The 19,844-nt window shown below is 41.7% G+C and overlaps 1 protein-coding gene across 1 annotated transcript in view; it reads right to left on the bottom strand.

Moving 5' to 3' along the window:
• The window catches only part of TBCD (tubulin folding cofactor D), a 123,642-nt gene that overhangs the window by 44,900 nt on the left and 58,898 nt on the right, over window positions 1-19,844 (bottom strand). Inside the window, exons 16-23 of the mRNA XM_030232879.2 lie at window positions 19,494-19,551; window positions 15,174-15,203; window positions 11,754-11,839; window positions 7,558-7,638; window positions 6,759-6,832; window positions 5,838-5,955; window positions 4,804-4,864; window positions 3,426-3,448 (exon numbers count right to left, since the gene is read on the bottom strand). Coding sequence (XP_030088739.2) covers window positions 3,426-3,448; window positions 4,804-4,864; window positions 5,838-5,955; window positions 6,759-6,832; window positions 7,558-7,638; window positions 11,754-11,839; window positions 15,174-15,203; window positions 19,494-19,551 — 531 coding nt within the window. The remainder of the gene's footprint in view (window positions 1-3,425; window positions 3,449-4,803; window positions 4,865-5,837; window positions 5,956-6,758; window positions 6,833-7,557; window positions 7,639-11,753; window positions 11,840-15,173; window positions 15,204-19,493; window positions 19,552-19,844) is intronic.

Genomic DNA, 19,844 nt, shown 5'->3' with positions numbered 1-19,844 from the left:
CTGCTACAAATGAACCAGCTACTGACCATGCTGGTGCAGTGGAAGCAGAATGGAAACCAGGCTGGCTGCTGAGTGTGTTTAAACCAGCAGAGTGATTTCCTAAGCCAGGTAACACAGCTGAAGGCAGCAGATGCCACAACTTTTCATCTTAGGTTTTTATACATAAAAATACCATTTAAAACAAAAAACCAACCACAGCACAATTTTTATAACTTCAGAATCTGTACAGCCCTAAACAGGCACAGGAGGCAGATGCTCTACAGGGCATGGTTTGCATGTGCCTTGGTGTAACCCTCCACAGAAACCCAGAAACTCCTGCACAACCCACAGCTGGAAGTGCACATGCAAATGCTCCAAGCAACCAGCTCCTCCAGACAAACCAGTGCATCAGATGTGTCAGGATCAAGGCTAAGGGCAGGAAGTACACTCTGATGTGCCTGGGCTTGCAGGCTCCTTTGTACTATGGTAAACCCAGAAAGGACTTCTGCAGGAGGACAGAAAAATACTTGTATTTAAAAAAAAAAAAAAGAATATGGTAGAAGATGGGATTTTCTACAATTAGCATAAATAAATTTGAATGTTTTGAGTATATTCAACAGTGAGACTGACTGCAGCAGAACTCAAAACAGGATCGTGTAAAGGACAATTCATGGCCATTTTTCAAAATCAGGGTAAAGATGGTGCCAGAATTGCTAAACAAAGATGGCAGAGCAGCTCGATGAATGTCTCCATTCCAGCACTTTGGTTTTCTCTTGTCTGACGTGAGGTCCTTATGGATTCAACAGAATCAGACTATCAAGAAATTCATGACCCATTTTCCAGCTTAAAATTTAAGAATTGCAACTTTATAAAAAAATATTTTAACAACCCCAAAATCCAGCATTTCTACACTTTCTTTTCTCTTTCTCAGAGGGCAAAAAAATTCCCTAGAACAGCTTGATCAAAGCATTAAAATCCCTTCAGTCCCTGACAAGGCTGTTTAGTGGCCAGAAGTGAAAGCAAAATATCTAATAAACAGCTGAGACATGTGGCCAGCTGCTCTTTGTTCATACAGTTCAAAATTTTGAAATACAAATAAAAAACACAGGTTTTCAACAACATTCCTCCAAGATGTTTTTAACACTGAAAATTCCCAGTAGCAATTTCTCAAATGGAAATCTTTGGAATATTATGTGCAATAATTACTCATCATGAAACAAGTTTGGCTTGTTTCACTAAATGCTTGCCCAGCAACACTCAAATTGTTGGTTTGTTTTTATAACCTAGTTTATTTTTCTTGTCCCATTTTCAAATATTTTATGCACACTGATATTTTACAATATGGATTAGGGCAGACCTCTCTGTCTCAGCTAAGTATGAGAGCAAACAGCAGTGAATCAATCCTGCTTGGAGTCGAATTAGAACTCTTATCTAGAACAAAAACATTTCTGTAGGCATCTTATAAATACCATTAAGAGCAAGAAGTGCACATTATGACAAAAACAAATTACACCCAAGCTCCACCCTGACATTAAAGAATTTATGGAAGCCAAGAGAGCCACCCACAAAGACATGAATATACAGTATCAGCACTAAGCCTATCCAGCAGCCCAAGCTCACTCAGGGCTGGAAGTGCCACATTTCTCTAAATGACCCCTCAAGAAGTAAATTTTATCTTTTTTTTTTCAGAAAGTTTAATGATTAAAAAGCTTGCATTAAACAAATTTAACCTGTAATTAATAATTACATAAAAAACTAGTTCAGGTTTTCTGGTTTTAGGGAAAGCAATTGTGAAGAAGTGATCTAAAATTGACCAAAAAATGTCAGTTACAGGAGAAAACCCTCACTTGCATATCCAGTTATTAGGACTACAAGTCATTATGATTTCATTTCTTTAAATTTAGAATCAGACTCTGAAGTCACAAACCAGTTTTAATTCACATTTACTTAACAGTTCCTTAAGCAATATCCCTTAATTTCCTGGAAGCTTCAACAAATAGGAAATGAAAAACAACTTAGTGAAAACTCATTTACATTTTCCTTGTCGCAAGAGCTGAAAAATTGCCCTGAACCTTTTGCAATGCTCCTGTCCTGCCTGTCACAGAGGATGGGGACAGGAATTCTGGAACTCAGAGAGAAGCTGACAGGAAGGGAAGGGGAAAAGGAGAAAAAGAGGGAAAAAAGGGAGGGAAAGGGGGGAAAAAAGGCGAAGGAAAGGGGATGGAAAGGGGGGGAAAAAGGGGAAGAAAGGGGGGGAGAGAAGGACAAAAAAGAGGAGGGAAGGGGAAAAAAAAAGGAAAAAAAATGGGGGGAGGAGAAGGGAAAGGGGAAAGGGGAAAAGAGGAGAGGAAAGGAGAGGAAAGGGGAAACGGGAAAGGGGAAGGGGAAGGGGGAGGGGAGGGGAGGGGAGAGGGGAGGGGAGGGGAAGGGGGAGGGAAGGGAGGGAAGGGGAAGGGGAAGGGAGGAAGGGAAGGGAAGGGAAAGGGAAGGGAAGGGAAGGGAAGGGAAGGGGAAGGGACAGGGAAGGGAAGGGAAGGGAAGGGAAGGGCAGAAGGAAGGGAAGGGAAGGGAAGGGAAGGGGGAAGGGGGAAGGGAAGGGAGGGAAGGGAAGGGAAGGGAAGGAAGGGAAGGGAAGGGAAGGGAAGGGAAGGGAAGGGAAGGGAAGGGAAGGGAAGGGAAGGGAAGGGAGGGAAGGAAGGGAAGGGACGGGAAGGGAAAGGGAAGGGAAGGGAAGGGAAGGGAAGGGAAGGGAAGGGAAGGGGAAGGGAAGGGAAGGGAAGGGAAGGGAAGGGAAGGGGAAGGGAAGAGGAAGGGAAAGGGAAGGGAAGGGAAGGAAGGGAAAGGGAAGGAAGGGAAGGGAAGGGAAGGGAAGGGAAGGGAAGGGAAGGGAAGGGAAAGGGAAGAGGAAAGGAAGGGAAAGGGAAGGGAAAGGGAAGGGAAGGGAAGGAAGGGAAGGAAAGGGAAAGGGAAAGGGAAGGGAAAGGAAAGGAAGGAAAGGGAAAGGAAGAAGGAAAGGGAAGGGAAGGGAAAGGAAAGGGAAGGAAAGGAAAGGAAAGGAAAGGAAAGGAAAAGGAAAGGAAAGGAAAGGAAAGGAAAGGAAAGGAAAGAAGGAAAGGAAGGAAAGGAAAGGAAAGGAAAGGAAAAGGAAAGGAAAGGAAAGGAAAGGAAAGGAAGTAAAGGAAAGGAAAGGAAAGGAAAGGAAGGAAAGGAAAAGGAAAGGAAAGGAAAGGAAAGGAAAGGAAAGGAAATGAAATTTGGGGCGCCTTAGTTCAAGGCCAGTTCTGCAGTTCCTTATGAACCTTCTGCCTCTGCAGACAAAGCACCTGAGGGACCAGGGTGGGTGTCACTAATTGTATAAAACACCCCCCCATTCCCAGATCCTGGTTTCAGTCCCTTTAACTGACATTTTCCAAGATGAAATTGATGGGTTTGCATCTTTCTCTTACCTGTACAACTGTCGACTGCAAAGCTGGGGGAAAAAAAAGTAACACATATTTTAATTGAGTTTGTTTGATTCGAGTGTTTTCATTTCTCCCCTCACATGCAATGCCATATACTGTGAGCTGTGCAAAACTTCAGCTAGTTTCAAAAATAAAATTCAAAGGGAAAACATCTTTGAAACCACTTTTCTATATCCATTTGAACTTTGCTTTCAAAAAAACCCCCAACTTAACACTTAAAGCACTAATCTCCTGAATTCCAAACTCAAGCTGCTCCTGCAAATACCCTGGATGCCAGTTTGGCTTTTTAAAATAAATTTGTTTTCCACCACTGGCCCTTTCAGAATGATGAAAAACTTCAATGTCTGATCACTGAAAATAACTTTGGAAGCTACAGATTGAACTGAAAAAAATTAGGCAAAGGCTTAAATGTGACTGAAAAATCTTACTTCATTCTTAATGTTACAGCAATCCACTGGAAAAAAATCAGATATTATCACATTTCCATGTAGTAAAAGCCAAAAAACCCAGATTATTTAAAATTGAGAGTTTCTGCAACTGCACCATAACAACCTAAGGCCACTGTAAGTGCAGAGATGTGCTGACCAAGCTTTCAGGCATGCAGCATGAGAAAGTTAAAGGAGGACAAAGGTGCTTTTTTAACCTGTGGCAGCAGCTCTGAGCTGTGCCCAGAATTACAGAGGCACCTGTGGATTTTGGGGGGTGAAGGGTGAAGTCTGCCAGCACATCAGAGCTGGCACTAAAGGTCCTGCAGAGCTGCAGGAACAGCAGGAGCCTGGCTGCTGGAATACTGTCTGTTCCATGCTGGGATAAAGAACCCAACACCATGGGATGACTGGAAATAAAAGGGACAAATTAAGCAAAATTCTCTGCACAGAAGGATTTGGAAGTGAGCAGGACAAGGTTTCATTTAGCACAGGCAGAGATACAGACAATGCATCAACTGAAATGCAGAAAATTATTTTGAGGGCTATAAACAGGAAATTATGGATGCAGGGACAAGGAATGGGCTCATCAAATGTCCCCTGAGCACAGTCACCCTACAGGCAGTCAGGAGGATAAAGGGGGAGCAAAAACAGGGGCACAAGGAACCAAACAACCCCCTGAGGCATTTCAGAAATGTCCTTTCCAGCAGCAGAGCTGGGGGTTCAGCAAGAGGCAGAAGAGCCCCAATGTCACTGTGTATGACACAGGGACCAGGACAAGCAGCTGGCCCAGAGCCTGGGGCTGTCCAAACCACCAGGACAAGACTCACTCTTGGCACAGGGTTGAGGAAGGTGGAGAACAGCTGCCTTAATTGTAAATCTGTGTTAAAAATCAGGCAGCATTCCAAGGTAAAAATAGATTTATGCTGGCTACAAACCTCTTGGTGAATTTGCTTGAGCCCCTCCAGTGATTTTTCAGTGAAATAATATGTGACAGATCTGTAAAAGTATACAAAACTTTTAATACAGATTTCCTCACCATGCTGTAAATAATTGTTCTTCCCTAACATCATTGTACTTTCAAACAAAAAACCAATCATTTGATTTTCAAATTGTGCTCCACAGAAATATGCAATATTTACTTTTAAACAGCAAACACAACAACAGAAATTCTTTCCTTATCATACAGAGAACTATTCCAGAAGGCTTATAAAAAAATCAGTGTCACTTCCTAACAACAGCCTATCTCTCTCTCTCTATCTATATATATATAGATATAGATATATATATACACACACACACACACATATATATATGTATGTGTGGTGTGTGTGTGTGTGTGTTGTATATTATATATATATATATATATATATATATATATATATATGTAAATAAAACAGGCAATTATAATTGCCAATCACTGATAACCCTTCTCAGCTCAGCTGTATTTTTGGACTCCAACACTTCTGTGATTTTTCATCTATTTCAAGTACTTCCTACTACTAAAAATGACCTGTCTTTTTTACTTGAATACAAATTCTTTTGATGGACACTGCTGGCAAATGTGTGTGTAAATATACTGAAATATTTTATATATATCTGGACCAGCATTCATCATCAGTCTAACTCCATGAGCTGCTTGAGGAGGTTTTTCTCCAACCCTGAAGACAAAAGACTGTCCCTACCCAGGATGACAGCACACTTACAGGGAAAGAGGAATTAATCTGTATTTAACTGATCCATTCTCCAAGTAAGGCAGCAAAGGATCTCTCTTGCCTAATTATGAATTTAAGAATGAAGTCTTAAATCATTGAATAAAACATGAAAGCTCAGCATCACTCATAAAAACAAACAAAAATTCAATGGAAACCCAGTTCAGTGAGATGAAGATTTCCATAATTATACTCAGGAAGCTTTTAATAGAGCAGACATGAAAGGAAAATTTATAGTCTAGATAATCTTGCATTAATACCTATTATTGTCTTGTGCCAGTTTACAGAGAGCATGGGTGATCTCAGCACAGGCAAGGATTGCCCCATGGCGGGTGTGCAGATCTGAGCCCACTGATAAAGGCAGAAGTCTTGGCAAAACTGAAAGAGATTAAAGAATTCATTTATTATTTTTTAAACAAAGCACAGTGACAGATCACAGAAAGAACAGTGGAAAGCATTTCTGTAAAGCTGAGTATCCTGGCGACTTTGTGAAAAACAATGTTAATGAATTAAATTCTGACATATCACACTGAGCTATTTTACACTCCCAACCTCCTCCCTGGCTGGAACAAATAAAATAACATTGCTGGTGGGCACTGAGCTGGCTGAGCAGTCAGGGAAGTGGGTGGGATTTGATTTCCAAGGTAACTGGAACCTTCCTGGACCACGACAGGAGCCCAGGCAAGGTCTGCACTGCAGCTGCCCAGGGGTTGGGCACTGCCTTCAGCCACATGGAAAATCTGCCAGGGTTTTCCAGCTCTCAGGAGCTGCAATGGGCTCAGCAAAGGACCCTGGGCTCCTGCTAAGAACCATCTGGTTACACACACACAGTCAGAAAGGAATTCTTCTGCAGGTGTCAGGCTGGACAAGACAAAACAGATCCCCCACCCTTTACAACATCAAAGCAAGAGCTGGGGATTTGAGGGGTAACTGCTGACAGAACTGCTCCCATTTATTCACCTCAGAACCAGCAGAGTCCAGTGCAGGCAGCTATCAAAGCCAACCTGGCAGTCATTTATAATTTTTGCATAAAACCTAAAAATGGGTAAAGCCAGCAGGGTCACTACGCTGCATTAAGTGGCAGGGGAAATCTTAATTTTTATTAAGTAGATTTATTAGTTCTCTGTAGGTGTGTCTTGCCTAAGCTCAGCCTGGCTGGGCAGAGCTCAGCTGGTACCTACCCATGTTTGCCATGTACTCAGGGGCCTGGGGAGTGATGTTATGCAGAGCTTTGGTGGAAAGTTCTCGAATGACACTGTAAGAAAGCATTTCTGAGGGTTAGCAAGTCAGCAGAAGCAATGGGCTAAAAAAATAATGTGAGGAAGGGACTTCTGTCCCCAAACCAAGCAAATATTCAAAATTACAGTACTCTGTGTCCATCCCATGCTTCCCCCTGTAAAAAAGCCAACAAAACCAAAGAGCAGCCAGCCAGCAGCCAGCTTTCAGTGGAGGGAAAAGAGCCCAAAGAGAAAAGGAAAAACACCAGTGGGGCTGGTGGGACCTGAGGGCTTGTTCTGGGCACTGGCAGGGACAGTGCAGTAAACTGTGATTATTTCTCATGATGCAAACTATGATCAGCACTGATAGAATCTCACTGGTGTGATTTGTACACATTTCAATCTCCATGAACACTGAATGTGAGTAAGCACCATCTCTATGCATAATATCTGCTTTAATTAGGGTAATTGTATGGTGACAGTGTTTACCCCTCACACACACTATACACCATATAAATGGGATTTATTAATCTATTAACAGATTGAGGTCATGGCCAAAAGACAAAATTCATAAACCTGCTTAAGTGACATTCTGCATGGGAGGTACAGATGGTATCACCTACTGCTTGCCCAGTACCCTGCAGTCAAATGCTGCTGCAAAGCCAGGTGTGAGTGAAATTTACAGAAATAATCTACAAAAGCAAAAAAATCTATGTAGAACAGTCAGTTTCTGGATATTAACAATTAGATTTTATGAACTTACCTATCCCAGTGGTTAATCTTCATGTTAACTAAATGATCAATCATTGGCTGTGTATACTCAGGAAAGCCAGCAATATACACACTGAAAAAGGAAAAAAACCAAACAGAAATGGATTAGAAATCTAGTCCAGAGAGAGAGTACAGAACCAATATCTGTGTGCATTTTAGCACAGCCTATTCCAAAGGTTTAAATCCTCTAAATTACTCACATGTGCCTTCTCCTAAAAGGAATGCAGCTGAATGACAGGATGGGAAATATTCTGAATTATTGAAAAAACTTAAAACCACTTCTGTAAAACTTTCAGATGGTTTCTAAAACCTGCTCTACATACAACAAGCTTGACATTCAATCCTATTGTTACATTCCAGAAAATCCAGATGTGTATATTAACTTGAATAATTATTTCAGATTGGAGAAACACATCACTGATATTAAGTACAAGACAGAGGAAAAATAAGTTACAGAAATGTGTTACATCTTCAAAAATGCAATGGTCCAAAATGGAAAAGGGCTTTTCCATTAGTCCTTTCTAAAAATCAAACATATGCAGGCAGTGAGTTGTGCCAAAAGCTGGGGAAGCTGCAGAGCTCAGGTGTGAGATGGAGGGAACAGCAGCACCAATTAGGGAGCCTGCATTGCCTAACTCACAGCCACACTTCCAATCTGCAGAAGCATCAACTATGGAAAGCCAAGGTCAACACAAGTGAAGTGAAATGTTTTTTCAGTACATCTGATGAGCGTTAAATCACCTTGGGAGGCCCAACAATCAGCAGGACTCTGTGTCAGAAGGGCACAAAGGGACTCATGGATTAACTTAATTTCACCTTTTCAGCTCTTTTGAGTGATTAATTTGCAGCTATAATGGTGTTCCATTGAGATACCTCTGTGCAGTCAGAAGCCAACAAAGAGAAAAACCAAATACTGCCACATGTTCCATCATGACATCTATGGAATTCATCAGAGGGGGAATCTTGAAATCCACAGCCAGACCTCAGTTACTTGAACCAACACTGGACACAGAAGCCCCCTCTACTGAGGAGGATCTCACACTTGGTTCAAACTGTTGTTGATGCCAGCAGAGATTTATAAAGATATATAAAATATAATATAATATAAATTTCATGTCTCTAGTTCCTTTCCCTGCTCTGCAGGAGCCCACAATAACAGACACATTTCCCCTGCCATATTTGAGTCTCCTCTCTTCTTTGCAGTTGCCTTTCTGAGTCCCAGTTTTAGCACCCACCACTCTTACCAACCACTTTAACTGAACTTCCTTGCCCAGCTCAAAATCAATCTTTTGGGTCCCAGGTGTAGCTAAATCCCACTTTTAGTTTAGTTTATAACTGTCTTTAACTACAGTCCTCATCTTCTGTGCTCTCCTGAGAATTTAATGCAAGAAGCTTTGCAGACAGGTCTGTATTTCCTCATGATGCTGCTGCTTAGATTTCTGTACCCCACTCAGGTTCAGAAGCTTTTGCCTTAACCCTGCTTGTGCCAAGCTCAGAACTCCTGGAACCACATCATCTCTTTACTGTCATTTCATATAAAATAGCTTTCCTCAACCTTCCATCCTCAGAAATGTATTAGGATATTTGAGCTGAATCCTCCAAACACCATCAGCAAAAAGGACACCCAGTGTGAAAACCTGCATTAAAATATTTGGGTTTGAAAGGCTCTAAACAACTATACAAACATTTGTAAACATTCATGATTCTGCCCCTTTACTGCAACATCATCATCACTGATAAACCAAATTCAGCTGTAGAAATTGATACTTTTTTTTTAATGAGCTTTTATTGCTCAGCATTCTCATGGTGTTTTCTGAATAGCCAAACATATACCTGGGTGCTTTTTCCTTTAATGTTACTCAGGGAAAAATAAGGAAAAAGCCAAGTAAGTCAAGTATTGACCTGAGTAATGACAGCCTGCTTGAAAAGCAGTGTAATTTTTTGGAAGTAAGAGAGTGAATGAGATGGCAAATATTTTACAAAAAATTAGTTTGATTAATGGCACTGAAGATGGCTTCAGAAAATCAAGCTTCTAAGTGCATAAGGCTATTTATTAAAAGATTTATAAATTTATTCCACTTGCTGAACAGTTTAAAGAAAGAAATCAACAGTAAAAAATATTTTCACTCAGGTAAGAGGCACTTGTACAAAAACTGTGGAAATCACAGAGAAAGAAGTAAAAAAAATAAAAAATTTAAATTACCAATTCAGCTCTTGAAAAGTCAGAAGAACATAATCAGCCTCCAAGCCAGATTTATAGAACAGAGAAAGCAAGAGCTGCTTTGTCACTTTTGGATGTTTTCAATTTTGTGTTAGTACAAAACCCCAGAGTTTCAGCAATCCCATGGATGCCATCCTCAGGGATGAGGGAAATCCCAGCTCCTGCATTTCCCCATCTCTGTGGGAGGCAGCTCTGGGGAAGGCTGTGGGAGGAGGGTGGGGACCCCAGAAGGGCTGACAGTGGGTAAAAGGTGAAGGTATGAGCAGACTGCAATGATTCTGCACAAAAGGGACAATGCAGAGGTGGAGAGATCAATTAAAAACCAGTCAAGGTGAAGACAAAGGGTTTCAGGATGAATTAAAAATATCTCAGTGGATGTGGAAGAGGTTTTACAGCAACTTCTGTGAGCCAGAGAGAAGTTTGGTCAGAAGATCCATGTTTACCCCTGAATTTTCTACCAAGGTCATTGAAACCAAGAAAGAAAGAAGGAGAAATAAGAGAAACCTGAACTGCCCATTCCAATGAGCACTTTGTTTGTCTTTCCTGACCAATGAGTAAAGTGTAAATTCATGAGTTATGTAAGAATATATAAAAAGCATTCATGCTGGAATAAAAACAGTTTGAAGCCTTCTGCAAATGGAATGCATTGCTTTGGATTGTCTTCTCCTCAACTACAACAGGAGGAAGTCACCAGGCTGGCAGGGGAGCATGACCCACCCTGTACCTGTGGGCTGTCTCTGCTCCCCAGGGACATCACCTGCTCCAGCCTTTGTGACCTGCTGGGCTCCTGAGCAGCCCCACAGGGCAATGTCCTGCCCTGTCTCCAGCAGGGCTGACTCAGCCTCTGTGGGTGCTGCTGGGCTGCTCTCTCCACCCTGGCTCTGGACACAGACTGAGACAACTCAAGCCAGAACCAGCCCTTGCTCTTGGTCATTTCCTCGTGAGGAAATGCAATATTCTGCTCCTTCTGGCCATCCAGTTTGGCTCCCAGCTCCCCTGATGTCAGCACCTCTGTGTTTCCAGAGCTGACTCTGTGTTCCAGGTCTATAACCACACCACCCCAGTCTGGGTGCTCCCATCTGCTCTTTGCAGAGATCTGGGTTTTTCAAACATTACTGCACACTGTGGCCAGCTTTCCACTGAGCTAACACAAGCACTGCAGCTAAAGGTCTATGCAGAGACCACAAATTCAACAACTTGGGCAAACTGTTTTTATAAAATGGGTATAACCTGATTTTTTCCCCCATATCAGAGTCTGTCATATTTTCTGGAAAAACCCCTTCACCAGGATTTCTTCTCCTGGGAAGATGAGAAACCTCAGAGAAAAAACAAGATCTCATTTGCTTCCCCCTGTTTTGCTGCTTTGGAATGTGGCTGGAGATTGTTTCCCAACAGGTGAATGTTTGACTGGTTTCATGTGAATTGTTTTTACTTAATGACCAATCTCCATCAGCTGTGTCAGACTCTGAGGAGTCAGTCATGAGATTTTCATTAATATCTTGTTAAGCCTTCTGGTGTATCCTTTCTCTATTCTTTAGTATAGTTTAGTATGGCATTCTTTATTGTAATATAACATCATAAAATAATAAATCAGCCTTCTAAGAACATGGAGTCACTTTCACTCATCTCTCACCTCGTCCTGGGGACCCCTGCAAATACCACAGTCTGCCATCACAACAGCCTCTCCTTTGACTACAACTCTCCAAAGTTCATCTTGTCCAGCCCTGAGCAGCTCAGACACTTCTGTGACACCTCTTGGCTGATTCCTCCTCCTGGCCAAGGCAATCATGGCCTTGTTTTCACTCTGCCTCACACCTGATAATCAGTCATCAAAAAAATAAAACCACAATTTTTACTTAAAGCCATCAGTATTAACCAATCTTCAGCAAGGTGAGGCAACCAGACAAGAATTTCATTAGGTACAAGAGGTCCTTAATATTTAGGAAAATTAATAATTGGAAACTTACCTTATAGTCAAGTAACAGTTAACTCTGTTCCCAACAGCAAAATAATCTGCTGCAGTCAGGATGTCAATGCCATGGGGGAAAGTGCCCTACAAACAAAATATTGTTTTAAAATGTATAATACATTCCAAATAGGCAATATGATTGAAAACAAATCTCCTGCTACTCTCCCAAGCACTGAAAAAACACAATTTAATTTATAGTAAAATCACTTGTACTAGAGACAGAAAGGATATTGAATATATAAACAGCAAAATACCTCACTCTGCTTGTGAGTCAATGATAAACAGGCCAAGCAAATGGCAGCAGGCAGTAACCCAGGCAGCTCCCCTCACACCTCCCAGTCATACCAAAATACTTATTTGGCTAAGGCATGACTATGTATATACCCAAAGGATGATTCCTCTAGAAGGATTTAGATAAACATAAACATGTTTGCAGTTCATGTGAAGGCACAAGGTGAGCTTAATGAAATATAAAAGTAGAGATTTAGGCACCAAGAGATGCATCACGTGTAGAATACATGGGAGTTTCTACTTACACTTCTATTTTGTGATTCATTAATGAACTAAAAAATGGGGTTGGTTTGTTTTTAAAATGAACACTGGTTCCCAGCAAAGCCTGAAACACTGAATCCTACTGAAGGATCCCACTTCTGCCATCACTTCTCAAACCAGTCTGTTTCTAGAAGATAAATTATCTAAGTATGAGATTTCCACTTAGAAATCTGCATTTCTGTATGCAAGCAATCCAATTCAGATATTCAGAATTTTATTGGCTCTGGCTGGTTTAACAGAGCATCAGCAGAGGCAGCAGAGCACCCCTGAGCCACGATGGAAAACAAATGGAAAAGAGCCAGCTGACACTGGCTCCACTCACTCCCAAAAGGGCCACTCAGAGGGTATTAAAACAGTGAGGCTCCCTGGAAGTACAGGTTTGGGATGTGATGCAGGTTTGTTTACAGCTCACTCATCCCTTCCACATGAGGATCCAGCCATGCAAAACTAGTGGGAAGTATCTCTCCATCAGAGAGAATCACTGAAGCAGTTAACCCTGGAAGCACTGGGAGCTGCCAGCTGCTGCCAGGGTCTTGCTCTGAGAAGAAGAATTCCAGTGCTCCCAAAATACAAGGCCTGAAATCTGACTGGACCAAGGACAGACAGAGTATTTATGGCTCATCCAAGCCTGCAAGTCTTGGTAGCTCAAAGAGAAAATGAATGCTCTGTCCAAAAGCCTCATGAAATATTGATTAGGGGCAAAAAGGTACATGAGAAACACCTCAGTATGATTTAAGGCCAAAGAGCAAGACACACAATGGAAGATATAAAGATTCACACTGCATAAGGAAAATCTCAGCCAACAATTTGAGTTCCAGCTGCCAGCTGGACCTTGCTGTTTGTTCCCAGTTGTGAGTGTGCCAGTTGGATGCCATCTCAAAAAGGGCACGGTGCCACCAAGCCTATCATTCCTGACTTCAGGAACACAGAGGTCACAGCCAGGCAAGCTTTACACAGGAACATCTAACAGCTTCTGTTCTCCCAAAACACTTCAAAATTCTCCAGTATAGAGGTTGGTGTTATTAGAAGTATCTGCATTTATGCTCAAAAAACTGCTTCAGATTTTTCAGAGCTTCCATTGACACAAGGGTAAGTGGCATCCTTAGAATGGCTCCTTCTGTGGCCATCAGCTCTGGATTTGGGACATGTGGAATTACAAAGCTGAAGGAGGCAGGAAGCAGGGAACAAGTGAGGGCAACCTTTTTCTCCACCTATTTAATATCAGCATTATTACCTGAGGTGGAGAATGTTTCAGCTCCAGTTCAGAGAAAGGGTGACTCTTTCAACACACTGAACTCCAGAGGTGGATCTACTCATTAAGTAACCATTTTGCTAGGCACCAAGGAATGGTTCAGCAAGTAAAACTTCTGACCTTCTGCAGGAATCAGCTGGAGCCTGACAGTTCCTCCATGCCATGAAAAGTCACTGCTGATGTGCCAACAGAGGCTGAAATCATCACCATGTGATGACACATTTGAGTTGTGGGTCAAGGCAGAGTCTGTAAGGAACCTTTCTGGTTGTTAACTAACATGGACTGTACCCCTCTGATTCAGAAATAAAAAAAAAGATGGAAATCTTGCTAGATGAAGCACTTCTAAACCTGCAGCAGCCAGGAGCCCTCTCTGCCCTGGAGCCAAGTCAGGCTAAGGTGTTATTTACTGTGTTCAGCACCTCACACAGTGCAGTCAGGCTGGGCTGCTGTGTGATGCCCAAGCTCTGCAGGGCAGGAACTGCAGACCCAGGAAGAGCCATCCTGGCTTCTGTTTATCACAGACTCAGCTGGGTCAGGTCACCAAAAATCCCTCCTCTCTTCTTCCCAGTCTTCTTGCACCCTTTCTCTGTGCTATTAACTTACTTCTGTCTAGAAATACACATTGAACATGAACAGATGGTTTAACAGCCAGAGCTCTACAGGAATAAAATTGTGGCTCAGAACAGAGATTTTCAGGAATGCTGTCAGGTGACAGCATTTCAACAAAGATCCCTGAAAGAGCAGCTTATTGATAACAAAACTGCTGTAACCATGCTCATGCCCTGCTCACAGGAATACACTGACTGCACCATCCCTCCCCACACTCTCTTTCTCTTAGTTGTATATTCAGCTTTATTAATTCCTGGTGAGAAACAATAAATCCAAGGCTTTACCCTATTTGCTTCTCCTCCAAGTTTGAAAATCAAAGCTGACTTGAGGATTTTAACTACTTAAATGTTGTTCAGTTACATAGGAACCTACCACAATACTTTTTACCAAAGGACTTGGGTACCTCCAAAAGCACCAGATTTCTCAAAATATCTAGATGGTACAAGAGACAAGCCCAAAAATTGAGCTGAAGACTCTTGAGCCTTGTTTACTGTGGAATCACCAACTACAGCAATGATTGCACAGCCCACTTCAGTTGGTCTGATTCTAGTGAAAATGAGAAAATCAATGAAACCAAACCAAATCAAAAAACCCAAAGAAAACAAAACAAAAAAACCCCAAACAAACAAACCACAAAAAGAAAACCAACAAAAAAACCCCAAAACCAACCAACCAAACAAAAAAAACCCTGCACTTTTCCTGCTTTAAAAGCACTGTAGTTTCCAGGGTGTACCATGACCAGCTCAAATGTTGGTTTTGCTTTTCTGAAGGACTGAAAATTACCTGTAAGCTCATTTTCTTCCCAAACTGGAATACTACAATAAAACTCACACCTCGGAAAAACATTCCGCAAGAACTTGCTGCTCATAATGAAAACAATCATTTTGTGACATTCTTTCCCTCAATTTTTCCAAAGCCACGGTGTCTAATTTGGATTTTAGGTACTCCATGCTTACAGTAACCTCCAAGGCACAACTGAATGAAGATGCAGGGAAGTCACCATACCTGTCTCCCAACATTCTCCTGGAAGGCAGCCTGAGGAACAGAGAACAAACACACCAAAACGAGTCAGGTTTGCTTTTTGATAAACACCAGATGATGAATTCAAAACACACAACAATATAAATGACCCATGGCTTTTCTGTTTTAAATAAAGTAAACTCTGTCAGTAGAACAAGCCTGCAGGGCTTTTCTGTTTCTGCATCTCCACGTTCTCTGTTCCTGGAGCCCTACGTTGCCTGGCAGCAGTTTGAGAATTCAGGTTTGTTAAACTTGTCACACCCACACAGGTGCTTGGGAGGGACACCAGGCTTGCCCCTGGGATGGAAAGTCAGTATCTGTAGACAACAGCAACTGAGGCAACTCACTCTTGTCTGACTTCAACATCATTTGCTAAGAGTGGGCAAAGTTTAATTATTTGCCAATGAAAACTTTGGTAAAAACCATTGAGAGTGCAACATTTATCAGCAGGGTATGTGACTGAAAGCACACTGAAACGGGGCTTGTAAAATTTGAAGACAAAATTCATGTCTATCTCTTGTATTTTGCACTAAACAAACTCAAAATCTTGCAAAAATTCAATGAAAACAACCAGGAAGTTAATCTGTCTACTTGTATGGCATACAGAAGAAAACCTGCTTAATTCCCTACTTGAATTTTCTCTCTCACAAAAAAGCCCACTATTTTTATCCCTTTAAAGGCCATAAAATCCTAAACACTAATAAAAGCTCCTGTAAATTTTAACTCTCAAGAGAGGGGAGATCATTGTTATCTGGACCCTTCTCCATGGAGGTGCCACTCTCTCTGCACACACAGCTCTCCAATGATGGACAACACTCGTTAACTGATATTTCATGGACAGGGGAGAAGCTCCAATGTTTACTGAAACACCACAGGAATTTGGACAGCCAGAGCTTCTGTATTTCCTCCACAGCTCCAGCAGCCCTGTGGTAATCCACCTGTGACAACAACAGGTTCAGCTGGCTCCCCAGGGAGGATCCCACTCTGCAGGTGGAGCAAGGGCTGACGCCAGCCGGGATGGAGCCGGAGCCTCCCGAGGTGCTGCTGCCTGTTCAGGCTCCTGCCTGCAGCCCCTGCACGCCTGCCCAGGCAGCTCCAGCTGCTGCTGGCAGCTCAGGGCATGGAGCACGGCCTGGCATCCCACCTGCTGCCAGCAGTGCCCCTGGGCAGCACATCCAGCCGGGATGGGGCAGGAGCTGGGGCTGCAGCGGTGCCCTGGGGCTGCAGCGGTGCCCTGGGGCAGCTCCTTGCTGATGCTGCAGCCCAGCTGCTGCCACAGGCTCTTCCCCTCCTCTCCTCACTCCAGGACAGGCTGCCTGTCACTCTGCACCATTCATTTCTTCCTACTTCCAGCTTTAGGTCCTGGTTTATGCTGCCCTCAATGCATTACTGCGGGCACAGGCTGTGTTTTCTGCTAGGCACCCTCTGGAGATCGAGCAGATCTCATTAAGCTGCAGCCAGTTATTTGTGCAGCTCTGAGCTCCCCCTTGGTGGAAAGAAGGCAGTTAGGTGATCATCTTTTAGCCCATTCCATTACAAAAGGTATGTTTGGGGTGCAGAATGTATTTTTTGGTAACTCTTGGTGTATCCAGGTTAGTGGTAGGCTGGGCAGTGCTGGGTTAACAGTTGGACTTGATGATCTTAAAGCTTTTTCCCACTTGGATGATTCTCTATTTGATGCTACTGAAACCCTTTTTTACTCAGCACAGGCATATTTCAGTGAGTATGACATTCTCTATCATATCCAAGGGGTTTCACAGTTCAACCACTGCATTACAGTGTCATCTAAAAATGTGCTGCTCAGACAAGTGCCTCAATGATACAAAATCTGGAAAGCCCTGAAATTCCTAAAAGATGCCAAATTCCCAAGAGATGCCAAATACTTCAAGTGTTTTGTAAGAGTAATTTTTCAGTTTTTTATACAATCCCCTTCTGGAGATGGAAAAACTGGATACAGAGATACTAATTTAAAGAATCCATGAGATCAGAACCAAGGTGACCAATCTGAACACTCTTCTTTCCAACAAAAACTGAAAAAAATACTACAGCATTCTCTAAAAATATTTCGTTTAAAAGCAGGTATTTTAAATACTATCAGTCACACAAGAGGAAAAAAAAAGCCTCTCTTTGAGATGTCAGAGCTGAATAGAGTCCAATTCAACATCACTTATTCATCTGATTATTCCTTATACTGATTATTCATGAAAGAGTTGCACAAGCCAGCCCAGAATGCTTGTGGAGCTTCAAAAGCAGAGTCTTGTTCTATTCTCTCTAACCTCAGGGTTCAAAATGTCTCTATTCACCATTTTATTTTATTGGTGCTCTGCATTATAATATATTGCATATTGTAAGAGATGGAAAATCTAGTAAAACCTGTTGTTTATTTAAATATGTGTTTAACTGCAAGTAATGATTGGAAATATTTAGCACTCCCAGGTACTTTTCTTCAAAATTGTAATAATGGCTGGGAAACACAAAATATTTCTTTGCCTTTCTAAAATAAGAGAAAAGGCTTTAGTAATTCCATAAATGTCCATCAAACAGCTATTCCAAATTTTGACCAACTCTGATTTGGAAAGTACTAGTGAAAAAATGAATGAGATTGGAGGCAGCTGACTTGCAGACAGCTCAGGAGCCTGGGCTACAGCAGAGGAGGAAAGTCAGGAGAAATGTGCTGGGGTTTATAATTAGAAATACAGAGACTGCACTGAGCTCCCAGCTTGAGTCTGGCTGGTTTAGCACAAAGCTCAGGGCCAAAATACCAGTTTAATACCAGTTGAAATGTAGAAACACACTGATGATTAAATCAAGCCACCAAAGGTAAGCAGCACTCTTGCAGAGGCAATTGTGCTATAAAGATTTCTCCTTGGTGTCTGTATAAACCCTGATTCTCAGGACAATTCCCAGAATAATTCACTTTAAATCACCTATGTTCCCCAATGTTTCATGCAGCTGTCAGGAAAATAAATTCCTCTGAAGAATTGATGTGAATAAAGGGACTTAAATTAACCAAGAGTGGCAAATTCTAGTTTCTAAACTGTAGGAGTTGAAGTCTGGGGGAAGCAGCATTGCTGGTATTTGTTAGTTGTACAGCAAGGGAAGGGTTCTAGCACTGCTCAGCAATCTGCAGCCCCTTGGCTTGCTCTGCTCTGAGCACCTTCAGAGCCAGGAGCTGAGCTGGGCTTGCTCAAGCACTGACTCACTTCCCCAGCAATTACACTGCAGCTTCATTCAGCAGCTTCAACACCAGCACAGGTGTGGCTACAAAAAGTGAGGATGCTAGCCAGGTATCCCTGAGAAACCCTCCTGATGTTCTAAACACACCACTCTGCAAAATTTCACTCAAAAAGACAGATCTGGTAACGTGCATATTGAAAAAAAATTGTCTTTTTTCTTTTTTTTTTTTTTTGTTTGTTTTTTTTTAACACATGCACAGTGACATTTACTGTCAGGAACAGAGCCATGTGGTTCTCTGGCAGACACTCTTTGGTCCTGGTTTGGGTTCATACAGTCACAGCATGGAGTTTTTTACATTTGCATTAGTTAATTTGTTTTTTCTGTTAAAAGATACAATCCACACTTTTGTTTTAAAGAAAGCAAGTTCAGTGTCTACAATGTTGAAATTAAATTCATTTATAAGATATCCATTCTTTCTTCTCAAATTCTGTAAGTATAGAAATTTGTAAGTTTCCATCATTTCTCTTCTCTTAAGAACACTCCTCTCAACTGCACAAATATTTTCTACAGAAAGTTTCCACAGAATATACTTTGGTGTCAGTTCTATTCACTGCCCAACAGTATCTGATTAATGAACTTGTCACTCTTTTTAAAATTCCCAGTCCTATGAAAAGAGTTTTATACAACAACTGAAAATATGTTTGAAGGAGAGAGATTATTCTAGAAATTTTCAGCTTACCATGAAAAAAGAGTAACAGCTGATGCACACTCAGGAAATTGTAACCTCACAAAACTCCCCAGCTTGGAAACGTGCAAAAGAGCCAATGTCTGTGTATTATGTAGGACCCTTTTGTTTGTGACCTTGTGACTAAAAAATGCTAAAGAATTCTTTCTTAGATACTTTATCTTGATCATCATGACAACAATACAGCAGACTGTTAACTGTGGCCATGAATCCAGATGTGCATTTGTGGATTATATAATTTAACATCTAAAGTCACAAGATACTTCTAAGGATTTTATAAATTTTTGTTTTGCTTCTCTACTGTAGTTCTACATAGTTAAGTCTACAAATTATTAAATGAAAACAACAAAAGAGAGAGATGGAAGCTGGATGTGGTAACTTACAGAAGCAGCTCTTCTGCAATTAACATCACGATCAAATACTGCAGCAATAACCAAAGCACTGAGGAAATAAAACATTGAGCATTAGCAGCAAATACATGAAAAGAAATGTGCAATGCCATCATTTCAACATTGAGCCTTCTAAGCAGAACAGGCAGCATGTCCTCTGAGGAGCTTATTATTTAGAAATGCCAGGCTGAACTGAAGTCTGAGTTGAAGTAACCTTGTGCTTTCTTGTTTCTTTAGTTTGCTGTGGAATTCCCACAGCACAAGTGCCACCCCACTGTGTCAAAGGAATTTATGGAATAAACAAACAGGTTTTCAACAGAGCAGGGGTTTAAAACCTGGACATAA

The sequence above is a fragment of the Serinus canaria genome, chromosome 18, assembly GCF_022539315.1.
Source record: "Serinus canaria isolate serCan28SL12 chromosome 18, serCan2020, whole genome shotgun sequence".
Taxonomy (NCBI): domain Eukaryota; kingdom Metazoa; phylum Chordata; class Aves; order Passeriformes; family Fringillidae; genus Serinus; species Serinus canaria.
The sequence above is the reverse complement of the archived record's forward strand: the minus strand, read 5'-3'. Positions and strand labels throughout refer to the sequence as shown.